Genomic DNA, 13438 nt, shown 5'->3' with positions numbered 1-13438 from the left:
TTTTTAAGTTGTTTTATTTAAACATATTTATTTTATTATTTAAGAGTTGATTGAATTGACGTCATCTATCCATGAAATCTCAATTCAATTGTAAAACTATAATTTTCCTTTTTATAAAATAATAAATAATTATCATGAGAGTATTTTTATTATTTTATATTTTATGTAAAATCTAAAAAAATTCACGCATAATATAATTTGAACTTAAAACATCATAGTATTTAATATATTAACTTCACCATTTTAAACATATAAATCATAATATAAATCCTCATTTATTTGTTATATTATTATTTTATAAACATATTTGTATAAACCACGCACATTAATCATTTATGATGATTTTTCCAAGTAAACACGGGCTTATCACCAAACATCTCTTTCATTATGAAGACCGTCGAGTCATGAAGCTTATCTAGGAGATGTTTTTTATTTGCATTCACATCTTTTAGAAAAAGCCGCTAAATTAAGTTTTCTGTTAGGTGAAGGAAGTATGACTGTTTTACCAATAGTTGAGACCCAAGTCGGGAGACGTCTCGACGTATATTCCTACTAATGTGATTTCCATTACAAATGGACAAATACTCGTATCCGCCAATCTATTCAATGCTAGAATCAAACATGCTATTAATGTGTGGATTTCTGTCTTTGGAATACGATCCACGGCTCAAATTAAAGCTATGAAACAAATAACATATTCTAATATATATATAAACTTTAAAAAAGAAAAGTAGCCTTAAAAATACATAATATTTTTATATAATGCTTATATCGATTCATAACCTCTAAACCCTTAAATCAAATGAAAAAACGCGCTTAAGTACGCTCCAACCCAAGTCCTTCTTATTGTAACAATAATAATGATACCACTACTCAACTTTAAAAAATATATATTTTTATTTTTTATTTACTAATATAGAGAGAGAGAGAGAAAGTACAACCCACGTCACTATTCATTCACATTGATCTGCCGATTTCATAATCCATTCCTACTAGTTTACTTTTAAAATCATCAGTTACATTGAACTCCCATTTTCATACCCTATTAAACATCTAATTATAACAACTATTATTTGTCTCTCCACTTTATCAAACATTTAATAGTTTCCCCTCTTTTAAAAAAACATATTTTGCTTCCTTTGACAATGTTTATATATATATATCATGGACTACATTAGGGTACAACAGTCTGTTTGTTAGTCAAAGATGTTGTAATGTATAGCAGAAAGGATCCCAAACCATGGATCATCACCAACTCCATTGATATTTTCCTCTTGAAAGCTTGAACCACTCAAAACATGTTGTGGGTCAACCTCAAAATCAACAAAATGATCCACCATCATCCCTTGACCTTCATTACTAACTCCATTGCTACACCAAGCGGCTCCATAATTGTTCTCAAAGGGAAGATATGGCATTGAAAACTGATCAGTTTGGTCCAAAACCAGTGCTGGATACTCATAGTACTTTTTCTGGTATGTTTTCATGTCTGTCATGTAAGAAGACGATGTAGTACGGCTGCTTCCATCGGAACCTACAGCTTTACAAAATGGTGCTGCTGAGATGGTTGTTGTTATTTCATTGTTGCCGCCTTTGATCTTTGCGGCCAATAGTTTTTTCTTCAACTTGGTGTTCCAATGGTTCTTTATATCATTGTCTGTTCTTCCAGGCAGTTGAGCAGCTATAACAGACCACCTAAACCAACCAACAATACATAAAATTATGGTTAAATTCTGCTATTAGACCCTATACTTTATAAATTTTGTCGATTTAGTCCTCATCAAACTATAAATATTAAATTCATTAAATTAAGCTAGGTTCTGTTATTTCCAAAATCTAATGCAGCAAAGATATTATCATATGTAATGCCATGCCAGCTTCTTTTTTTTCAATATATCACTCACTAAAAAACCAATTAATGGATTAACAAATGCCATTTTGTGTCAAGACTAAAATTTCATATTGTGAAAAGTATAAAGATTTAAAATGATCCAATTAGAAAATATGAACTAAATCTACAACTCTACACATAGTACATGACTAGTAATTGAATTTAACTTTTATTGTTTTGGTCAGGACTAAAATTGACCAATCCAAAAGGTAAAAGGACTATAATTGATCAAATTAAGGTATAGAAACTAAATTCATAACTTTTGCAAAGTATAGTGACTCGTAGCAATTTTTAACCTAAACTTATTCACCATAATCTTCATATTTGAACTTGATCACTACCTCTCAATAATATCATCTCCAAAATTCGAGCAAACTAAACAATTTAGGGATTTTGAATTAACATACCTGCTTCCTAGGGTACTATAAAGGGAGCAAATGATGTTATCTTCTTCCTCGGAAAACCCTCCATGCTTGATGTCTGGTCTTAGATAATTAAGCCAACGTAGACGACAACTCTTCCCACATCGCTTAAGGCCTGTAACATCATCGTCATCATCATTATGTATGCAAGCATGCATGCATGTATGTATGTGTGTATGTATGCATGTATGTATGGTAAGAAACCTGCTTTACGAGGAAGAGTAATCCAATTGCCCCCAGTGCCATGTTTGTGAATGTAGTTTACGAGGGTGTTATCTTCATCGGGGGACCATGGTCCTTTTCTAACGTTGGATTTATCACAACAAGGAGCTCTTACCATTGATAAACAAGAAACTCAAAGCAAAAGCAAAATGATAAAATTATGAGAGGGGGGGTGTTAAACGAAATGTCTTTGCTAGCTGTGGGTTTTTAAGACATGGACTCTGGATATAAAAAACCATTGTGAAAGTTGACTTTTTTCGACAATTAAACAAAAGAAAAGGGACCAATTGCATAATTTTCTTCAATTTTGGGGGCCCGGTCTTTCCTAGAAATTATTTACTTGTTTAGGGTGACAAGTGAAAGTCAACCACCTAGTTAAATGTATAATTGAGCCGAGCTGAGCCAAGTCTTAATACTCCCGAGTTTGAGCTTGATACTTGACTTGAGCTTAGTTAAATAGTTATTTTTAAGCTAGAATTTGGCTCAAGATATAATCGAGCTTCTTGAATTTGGCTTGATAATTACGTTTAGGGTTAATTATGTATATTAAGGGTAATAATATAATTTAATAATATAGAAATATAAAAAGTTCAATAAGACTTGAAAGCCGTTCAATTCAAGTATTATTAAGCTCAAATTGGGCTCAATCGATAGCTTAAGCTCAGCTTGATAATTACCCAATGCTAAACATTTCGTTGGTACGTGGCAAGGCGTTCCCCCAAGCGCCGTGAACTTGTTGGCTCTAGTCGAAATCGGGAGACAAAACCCAAAACTATAACTGAGCATAAACACCTTGGGCAAAATACTTCCATTATTGAGGGGCTCCTCGACTTCCCTAACAACACTCCAAAAAGATATCTCTCAGAGTAACAGTGACATTCCCTAAACAAGGCTATTCGGGTTTTACCTATAAAATTTTTTAAATTCAAGTTATTTCATACACGAGTTATTTTATGTTTAATCATTTTTATTCGAATCCTAAATTTTTTAAGATAAAATTAGATTTTCAATTTAAATTAATGAAGTGAAAATTTGGAATTGGGTCAAAATTGGCAAATTATTTTCTTACATAAGCACAGTGAAGATGACTGAAACAAATGTGAAGTACTTTTAGCTTTGATTAAGTTTTCACGCGGTTTCTACTTCTCCCTTTCATATTTGACCATTTTTTACATATCATTTTTGCCCAAACAGTTTACCATTTCTGTTTATAGAAAAACAAAAACAAAATTAAGCCAATGGACCGTAATATTAGGTTAAAATATGTAATTAACTCTATGTATTTTTTGAAATTTAGTCTTTATATTTTATTTTTAGAAAATTACTTTTTTATTTTTTAAAATTTAAATTTTATTGTTAATGTTGTTATTTTTTTGGTTAAATTTATTGATGACATTTTTGAAATTTAAAAAAAAATCATTTGATAGTTATGTAATTAAAAAATGACGTTGTAATTAACTTGAATTTTTAAAAAATAATAATAGTGTTAATAATTAAACCTGAATTTTGAAATTTGAAATATAGAGGGACTAAATCGCTAAAAGAATTAGAGAATAATTTTTAAAATTTAAAAAGTATAAAAATTTATGGCATATTTTAATTTTCTGTCGAGTTTATCATGCACAATTGTTATATGTTGGTTTCCAACCCACCATATGAGATTATTTCGATTTTTAATTAGTTTGTGGTTTGTATTAATTTAATTCTACTTTGAGAAAGAATGATGACTAAATGGTTATTATAAGAGACAATTGCAAATAGAGCTGTTAACGGGTTGGGTCAGGCTTAAGCGTGATGTCGACACACTTTATGCTAGTCTAAGCTAAACCCAGCTTGAAACATAGGCCTAAAATGTATTCCAAGCCCGTCACATTTGTAAATGTTTGATACAAGTGCATCTTAGGTCTACCTATATTTTTTAATTTTTTAAAATTGTTTTAATTTAATAATTTTATATGTGTTATGAAATAAATAATAAAAAGAACAAAAGAAATGGAAGAAGTGTCAAATTATGCTTTACACCTGTTATAATGATAATGTTTCATTAATATGCTAAGTTTATTAATTAATATAATCAAAATTGAAAAAGAAAAAAAAAACAGCAAAATATAAATTTAATACTAGAACCACATTATTGTTGGGCCCAAATCAATGGTCCATGGTCTTCACTCATGGATACCTTGAATAAACTAATGCCAAAAAGTGGTCCAATAGAAAATACAAGTGTTATTTCAAGTGGCCCCTTCTTAACTGGGCTGCCAATAAATAATGGGATTGGGATATTTTAGGATTTTGATATATATATATTTTTTAATGATAATTTTAAAGAATTTTAATATCTATTTTTAACAAACTGACACGTGTCTCTCTCTTTTTAAATATCTATTTTTTAATATTTTACTATACCCGAATAGGATACTTGTCAACCCCTTAACCTTACTCGTGAAGTCTAAAATTTTCACTGACAGTGTACCAAATACTTTCCATGGTTTGTTGACAGAGTCAAAAAAGAACATTTCATAAATTTAAACTTTGGGACGATACAAACCCGAATGTATTAATAGTCGAGTGGCCTCTATTATAGTTTATCATACGTATATGTGTTGAAGGGTGATGGATCCACATCATTTTACAAACCTCCATACTTTTTTTTTTGTATAATTAATATTTTAACAATCCGACCATTAAATACATCAGTATAATTTTACATATCATCCATTTCTTTTTACATAAAACAAAAAAGTAAAGGTAAGATAATTTTTAATTTACTCAATATTTGACATGATTGTTTACATAAATAGAATGTAAATAATATGGTCAAATCATTGAAATATTATCTATACATATATATGGTTAAAATATTCCATTAGTCCCTGTACTTTTTTTCAAATTTGGAATTTCATCCTTGTGATTTTATTTCCTGATTTCAAAATTAATGTCTATTTGTTAACACTGTTTAAAAAAATCTCGTTAAATTTGTTGGTCTAACATTTTTGAAATAAAAAGTATTGACTGGGTAGCCATGTAATTAGAAAAACAACATTATAATGAACTTGAATTTAAAAAAATAATTTCACGAATATTTAATGATTGGACCTAAATTTTAAAATCTAAAAAATAAAAAAATAAAAGTCGTGAACATAAAAAATTATATGGACTAACTTCTAAATTATCCCAAATTTAAAACCATGCCTCATCGTAGCTCCTTTCTCTATGGATTATATAATATCATAATTACCTACTTCAAAAAAAGAAGAAAAAAAGTCCAAAAGATAATGTGTAGCTGTTTCTATCAAAGGTTTTCAACATCACCATTAGCCTTTTGATTTAATTTTCATTTTTCTATAAATGAACTGTTTTAAGATTAAATTAAAAAAAGCCAAATCTGTTTGAATAAAACCTAACAGTCTACCCTAAACCATCGGATAAGTTTGGTTTTATTTATTTATTTATTTTATGTGTGTGGACCAAAATAAATAAAAATTGCACATGAAAGTGACAACCAACTCCCAGATTTTAATATCACTTGCTTTGTTTGACGGTAACCTAGATTTGCCGGGTGATCACACTACATCAAAACCCTATTCCCATTTTATTATTTCACAAAATCCAAACTCAAAGTCTAACCCTAGTGTTGGGTTTAGTTCCATTTTTACTTCTCCTTTATATTGTGAACGGAGTTAAATCCAAATTTTCTCACTTCTCCTCGGGTTTCCCCATTAATTTTATAATTCATGAAGATTGATTTTTTTGTGTCTGTCGCTCTCTATATAATTTAAACTAGGACAAAGACTCATTCATGACAATACTTGAATTAAATCTAAACAAAATTTACTCATCAATGTACAAGTTAAAAAGGTTGCAATTATCCGAAAGAAATGATACTTTTTTATATTTAATTTATAAATTTTAATAATATAAAAATATCTTATTTTTAAGATGAAAATAACTTTAGAATACGATATAAAATTTAATTTATTAAAAAATTGGAAGCCGATGAACTAATTTGATTCTAATTGATAGAATTTGGGTTGATTTGAATATTTTAGATCAATTTAGGGTTAGTATTTGATACATTGACAACATAATTTTTTAATTACAGCAAATAACCTTAAATTTTGTCATGTCTTTTTTTTTAAATATTTTGTTATACCCTTCTAAGACACTTATCAACACCCTAATCTGCTTGTAGGGTATAAAACCTCTACTAAAAATATACAAAATATTTTCTCTTCACTTCAATTTTAAAAATCATAATACGGATCGGAATCAAGCCAAACCATTATCACCCAAAACATTATCTTTTCAAAATTTCATTTTTTAAAGTATCTTTTAAATTATTATCTTTTTTTATAAATAAAGGTAGTAGAAATTATGACAAACAACTCATTTTGTCATAGTCAATCCCTTTAAATCATCATGAATCAACTCCGAAACATGATCCGTTGGTTGCAATAATTTGTAAAAACCTAGCTCCCATCTAAGGGTATGTTTAGCCAAAGCATCCACAACCTTGTCACCTTCCATGTGAACATGTATCTTTTAAATGATTTTAATGATTTACATCATAATCAATAGATTATATTCCAATTCTTTAATTCCTTCACTTAAGTAGTATGATCTCCACTCACGTTTCGGCTTAGGTTAATTGTTTATTTTTTGACTAAATTATAGTGTAAAAATTTAAAGATTACGATCTGTTATAAGTTCTGTATATTTGGAATTTAATCTCCATACTTTCATTTTTAGAAATTTAGTCTCTCTACATTTCAAATTTAAAAATCTAGGTCCATCTGTTACCATTGTTAAAACTCTTTTGTGCTGGGTCTAGCATTTTGAAAAAATAAAAATAAATTTGGTATCCACATAACAAAAAAAATTGTAACGAGTTTTAATTTAATAAATAATTTTAACGGTGCTAACGATTCTTAAGAATTCACATAATCATTTTAATTAGAATAAAGTATTTAGACCAACTAATGACATAATAAAAGTTGAGGTATCAAATTAAAATTTATCCATTCTTATAGTCTAAAAAGTATAGAGATTGAAATTAAAATTTACCCGTAATGTTCTCATGTCCAGAAAAGGAAGAAAATGGACAAGTGGCCTTTCTTTTATATATAGTTGTATAGATTATATATCCATACATATAATTGAACACCACTTTTTGTTATAGGGACCGGATTAAATTAATTTTTTTATTAAAAAGATTAAATAAGTTTAAATTTTAATAATTTTAATATTTGAAAAATATCATTTACCATTAACAATATTAAAATTTTGAAATTTTTTTACTGTTTTTGCAAAATGATTTTTTTTTTGAATTAGAACTGCAAATGAAAAAAAAATTATTTTTTAATCGTAAATATTAATTTTATTAGGACTTAGCTTTATTTAATTTTTTAATAATATAAAAAATAAATTAAGACATTTAATCCAATCCCTGAATTATTTGGATGGAATATTGATAATGGGTCATGACCATGATTAAGATTTTGCATTGACATTTTAAAATCATGTTTGAAGACTTTTATGCAAGAAAGCAGCAAAAGTCATCATCATCACATGTCCAAGAAATGTTTCAATTTTTTCCCTTCGTATAATTCAACTTTTTTCTTTTCGTTTTGGACTATATTTAAACATTACATTATCTTATTTGTCAAAAAAATGCTTGACATAATTGGGAATTAAACCATAAACTTTGTACTTGCCTCTTTTATATTATAGTAATCCATTCATATACCTAAAGAGATCAATATATTTTATAATATTTATACAAGTTATTTTAAGGTTTTCCTTTTCCTTTTTTAATTGCCAAATATGACAATGGGCAAACGTCAAAGTGGGTCTTGTTGGAAAGTGATAAATTTAATGAGTCCAAACATTAGATGTAGGGTAGGGTTTTGATCTTATTATAAAATAATAATCAAGAATATAGACAAAGCATTACATGTGTTATATATATTAGCATTCACTATAAAAGCAGGTCGTCGGTTGAAGGGACATCATTATTTATCACCATCAGTATTTAAATTGGGGCTGCGAACCAGACCTACCACTAACCATCAATAATAATAGCTACGTCATTTGGGTTCGGGTTTAAATATTTGTTGATTAAGTCTTGGTTAAATTAATTTGGGTATTGTTGTGAATGTAAGAAATCATGAGTTTGGGTGCGCTGAAATATATTATTATCCTACTTATACTAATTTATTATTTAATCTAACATATAGAGATCAGCTTGTCATTTCTTAAATAAATAAAGTAAAATACAATCCATAATACTTTTATCGCTAAATATTTGAATCTAAAAATTCAAGTTACAATATTCCTTCTCTCTGTGAATCCCTAAATAATATTCGATTCTTCACTAACCCTTACTATTTTTAGATGATTGTGTCTTCTTTCTTAAATTCCTTTCTTTTTTTAGTTCAGGGATTCAAAATTAATAATTTTTTAGTATGATATCATGAATAATTTATATGATATAACTTTGTTTGATGATTAATAATTCAAAAAAACAATTTATTAAGATGAACAATTTGACAAAATAACTAAATTAATGTTTCAAATCTAAAATGCTTTGCTTAACCTACAAGTTAATGTTCTTACACAAATTTATATGTTATTTTTGTCATAAAAACATTTATATGGTGAGTCATATTATTGACTACTTAATTTTGTCCCAAATATTTATATTTAATATATAATTTATTGTGTCAATAGTTTTTACTTGTTGGTTAACGCAGAGTGACTAGTAAAATTTATCTCAAATATTTAATTTATCGTGTTAAGCCTTAATTTTTTAGTTAAGATGGAGGATTCGAGTTTCAAGGACAAAAATGAGTTTGTCAGTAACCTTAACCTTAACCTTAAAAATTAAAAAATCTTTTTAACTTTTATAAAATTATAAGTTAATATAATTATAAAATTACACTTTAATCTTATAAAATTATCTAAAATATTTTTCGGGTTTTGTTCATGCAAGTATATATATATATTATGGTGTTTTTAGAAAATATAATTTTTTTAACTTTCAATTAATGTAATTTGACTAAATTTCCTTTATGGCAAGACATATTGTAAAAGTGGGTTAATGTTAAATTTTATATGGAAAAGGAAAAAGTATAAGATTCGACTGGTGGAATAAAAACAAAGCCATTAAATAGTGAAACCTAAGAGTAAAGGTTGGGCATTTATTTGGGGTCATAAAAAGAGACCCCATCTAACCCCACCTCACCCTCTACTATTATTATTATTATATTAAACAATTTTTAGTACACTTAATTTCTTTAATATCAAAATTTTGATTTAAATTTAAATTCGATTAGATTATTCATTCAATCTAAATTTAAAATAATTTAAATGTATAATTTAAAATTATCTAAATTCATAATAATTCAAATAATAAATTTTAAATTGATCCGAACCGAAATGATGAAAGGTTAAAATCAAAGTTCAATTTTTCATAATTATTCCAAAACCACATCAAAAGACTAGAAACATGATTTGGTCTAGTTTTTTTGCACGTCCAAAATCATCAAACGACCCCACGGTTGCGTGTTACAAGTGTTTAAAGGAAAAATGGGAAATATAAATTAAAATGGGCAAATTATATTTGATGTCACTAATATATTTATATTTCAAAAATTATAAAATAGTTATTAAATTATTCAAAAATTTTTATTTGTGTCATTGCGCTATTAGATTTTTATTTTTCAAAAGTCTACTTAGCGAGCTCCAAGTGGTGATTGGACGATCAATATGGTGGATCAATACTCATCGGTAAGTGAAAGAACATACTTTTAGATCCAAGTTGATCTGACAGCCTATGTTGGAGATTGGAAAATAAATTTATTTGGATTGTAATTTACAGATCCGTGATGTTAAAAAGATGTTTCATGAAAAAAAAGTTTAACTATAAACGAGAAGAATAATGAAAACTTTCAATGGACGTAGAGAGTGCAAACATAAAATACTATACAACAATAATTTTAATAACTTGATAATTTAAATAAAAACATTTAAATAATTTAATAATCAATTTATAATTTTTTAAAATTAAATAATCAAAAGTAAAACTACCCATAAAACATAAAATAGTAAAAATCTTTCCTTGCTTTGCTTTGCTTCTTTCATAGACTAATATTATTTCATTCTATACTTGATAATTCTCACTATGGTCCACACTTGACTATGAACTGCAAAATAAATAAATAATAATAAAACTGCAAATTTTCTTAAAAAAAATTCATTAAGGATTTTGAGTATGTTGACTTTGGATTAAGTTCTTTGAACTGTACTTGGAAAAATCCTTTGCTAAGAAATTGAGTGTTGACTTTGGATAAAATTTTTAAGTGGTTAAAAAATAAGAAAAATCTAATCGAATTTGCTTAAAAATGGAACCCTACTTGAACATTAAAATTCTTTCACCCAATTTATAAAACCAACCTAACATAAATCCTGATGATGAAATTGTGAAGATTTTGTCCTCACCCAAAAGAGATGCATGAAAGAATCAAGAATCAACTATAAAACAGGGTTTCTTCTATCGCACTCAATACCAAAGTCTATGGAGATTACATCACTAACACTAAAATTTGGCAGACTATAGATTGCATTAACTTGCAAGGACCATAAAAGAGCATACATAAGCTCTAAAATTTTACAATATTTAATTACACTATTTTTTTAGTACAAATAAAAAAGATTAGCAACTTGGATAATCATAATTAAAAATACTTAATAAAAAGCACAATATCAACCATTACAATAATCCCCATTGCTTGCTTACCCTATACAAAAAAAAAAAAGAGCTTAAGCTTCTTCTTCTTTTTAAACCTTTTTTAGAGGCTATATTCACAATGAAGAAACCTCAAAATAGATTAAAAGTTAATTTAAAAAAAAAAAGATTTTAGTTTCACTTTTAGTTTACCAAGTCCGAAACCCAATTCAAATCCGGACCTCCGGAAGATTGATCCGGGTTCACCCGCTCCAATGAATTTTCTTTACTCAGTTTCTCGAACATCTTTGCACGTAAATCACGTCCCGATTCGACCCGTTCCATTACCGGTTCTTCTTCACACGCTTTATCCCATGAATCCGGGTAGCTGATACCTGGACGGGTTAAGTTTCGGGTCGGAGTACTGGGTAAGCTGCAGAAACCGGGTCGGATCATTGCTGCTCTGGGGGATCCGAAACTGGAAGGTGACGAAGGGGAGCAACAGCCAACTTGGGTCTTCCAGGACTTGCCTTTTCCTAGCTGTAAGTTCCTTAAAGAGGTCACCATCTCGTTAATGGAAGCCGAACCGAGAGAACGGCTTAGCGACTGAGCCATCGGCGAGACCGGAGGGGAAGAGCAAGACTCGGCACGGGGACTAACCGGAGGTGAGCTAGAACCAGGTGAAGACCAAAACGTCAGCGTTTTACCACACGGTGAACCGTCGTAAGTATCAGTAGAGCTTACGAGACGGAGCTGGTCAGGAGTATGAGCAAAGAAACAAACCCGACGACGACAACCCGACCCATCTTTACACGGTTGAGTCCGGTAACGAGCCGGGTGAAGCCAACACTCAAAAACCCCATGAGCGAACTCACATGAATCTCCTTTCCGGCAGTTCCCTTTACGAAAATCCGGGCATGCAGTACCCGAATAATGATACTTCCTCGGATCCCTCCGACGAGCTTTTTCACCGGGATGGGCGTACGGACACTCGGTCCAGTCATGAGACCGCCCACGAGCACACCTCCGGATTTTGAACTCGTACATCCTGAAATGGTCACAGGAATAAGCATCGACCGGTGAATCCGGACTATCCAAACCCGGAAACTCGGAATCCAACTCAACATCCGGGCCGTTCGATGGCAAATAACGTTGTAAAGCTGATAACGCTTCATGGAGGTAAAACGGGTTGCCGTTACTGCTCAAGTTGTTGTCGGTTGCATTGTAATGGATAGGAGAGTAAACTACATCCGTCTGATCATCGTCAAGATCAGGCCAAGGTGGTACGTGGACGGTTGGATTTGGACGATGAGTTTCTCCAAGCATCATTTTTTCTTTTTTGGCTTGTAAGATTTGTATAGGGAAATACCGGCAAGTTTTGGATGCTTATAAGCAGAAGCTGGGAGTGGAAAGTAAGGTTGTTTAACTGTGGTTAGTTTTATATTAACCGTGGTTGGTTAAAAATCTAGGAGCTACTATAAATTATTTTTTAAAAAATGTGTCCACTTTCAACTGCGGTAAAAAATGATATAGGTGCGGGTAATGTTGGAGTTACTGCTTTGTTATTTAAGCCGACATGAATGTTCACTCGTTTGACCGCCACGTGTTGGATTCATTTTAATGCTGCCAATGAAAAATATATGTGAAAAGCCCTATACCAGAAATTAAATTACATTTTGTCTCTTTGAATAAATTAATTTTTTCTTTTAAAAATTTTATTTACTTCTACCATTAAAAACGGGTGTGGCAACAGAGTAATCAGACAGTTACATATGAAATGTCATTTGTACCTCATTTCAACATACATAAACCAGTTTTTAATCGTTGAAATATATGTGATTTTTAACAAAAATACCAATTTTCTTTTTAATGTAACGTATAGGAACTGATTTGTTCATATTTTTAGTAGAGAAGGCAAAATATAATCCGATTCTTAGTATAAATGTCTCTATGATACTTTTACCAATAACTATAAAAAATATATAAAAGTAATTAATTTTATACACATTTTTTTTTATTTTTATAAGAATAATAATATCAACTGACCTAAAATTCAATCAATATTCACAATTATGCTAATCTAAAAGTTACATTCTAAGAAAACACCTCATTTACAAATATATTTTTTATGTTTTAAAAGAAATGAAATATAAATACTCTATAATTATCATTTACAAT

The 13438-nt window shown here is 29.4% G+C and overlaps 2 protein-coding genes across 2 annotated transcripts; both read right to left on the bottom strand.

Moving 5' to 3' along the window:
• Nucleotides 1-878: 878 nt before the first annotated feature.
• LOC107932224 (transcription factor RAX3) lies at nt 879-2730 on the bottom strand. The gene is made up of 3 exons (XM_016864184.2): nt 2518-2730; nt 2299-2428; nt 879-1695 (listed from the first exon to the last, which is right to left on the bottom strand). Exons 1-3 carry the CDS (start codon nt 2651-2653, stop codon nt 1197-1199), a joined length of 765 nt encoding a protein of 254 aa, XP_016719673.2. The 5' UTR covers nt 2654-2730; the 3' UTR covers nt 879-1196.
• An 8440-nt stretch (nt 2731-11170) lies between these two features.
• LOC107932252 (zinc finger CCCH domain-containing protein 49) lies at nt 11171-12907 on the bottom strand. The gene has a single exon (XM_016864221.2). The coding sequence runs from the start codon at nt 12587-12589 to the stop codon at nt 11465-11467; it is 1125 nt and encodes a 374-aa protein (XP_016719710.2). The 5' UTR covers nt 12590-12907; the 3' UTR covers nt 11171-11464.
• Between the last annotated feature and the right edge of the window lie 531 nt (nt 12908-13438).

This window comes from Gossypium hirsutum, chromosome D07 (assembly GCF_007990345.1).
Source record: "Gossypium hirsutum isolate 1008001.06 chromosome D07, Gossypium_hirsutum_v2.1, whole genome shotgun sequence".
Taxonomy (NCBI): domain Eukaryota; kingdom Viridiplantae; phylum Streptophyta; class Magnoliopsida; order Malvales; family Malvaceae; genus Gossypium; species Gossypium hirsutum.
The sequence above is the reverse complement of the archived record's forward strand: the minus strand, read 5'-3'. Positions and strand labels throughout refer to the sequence as shown.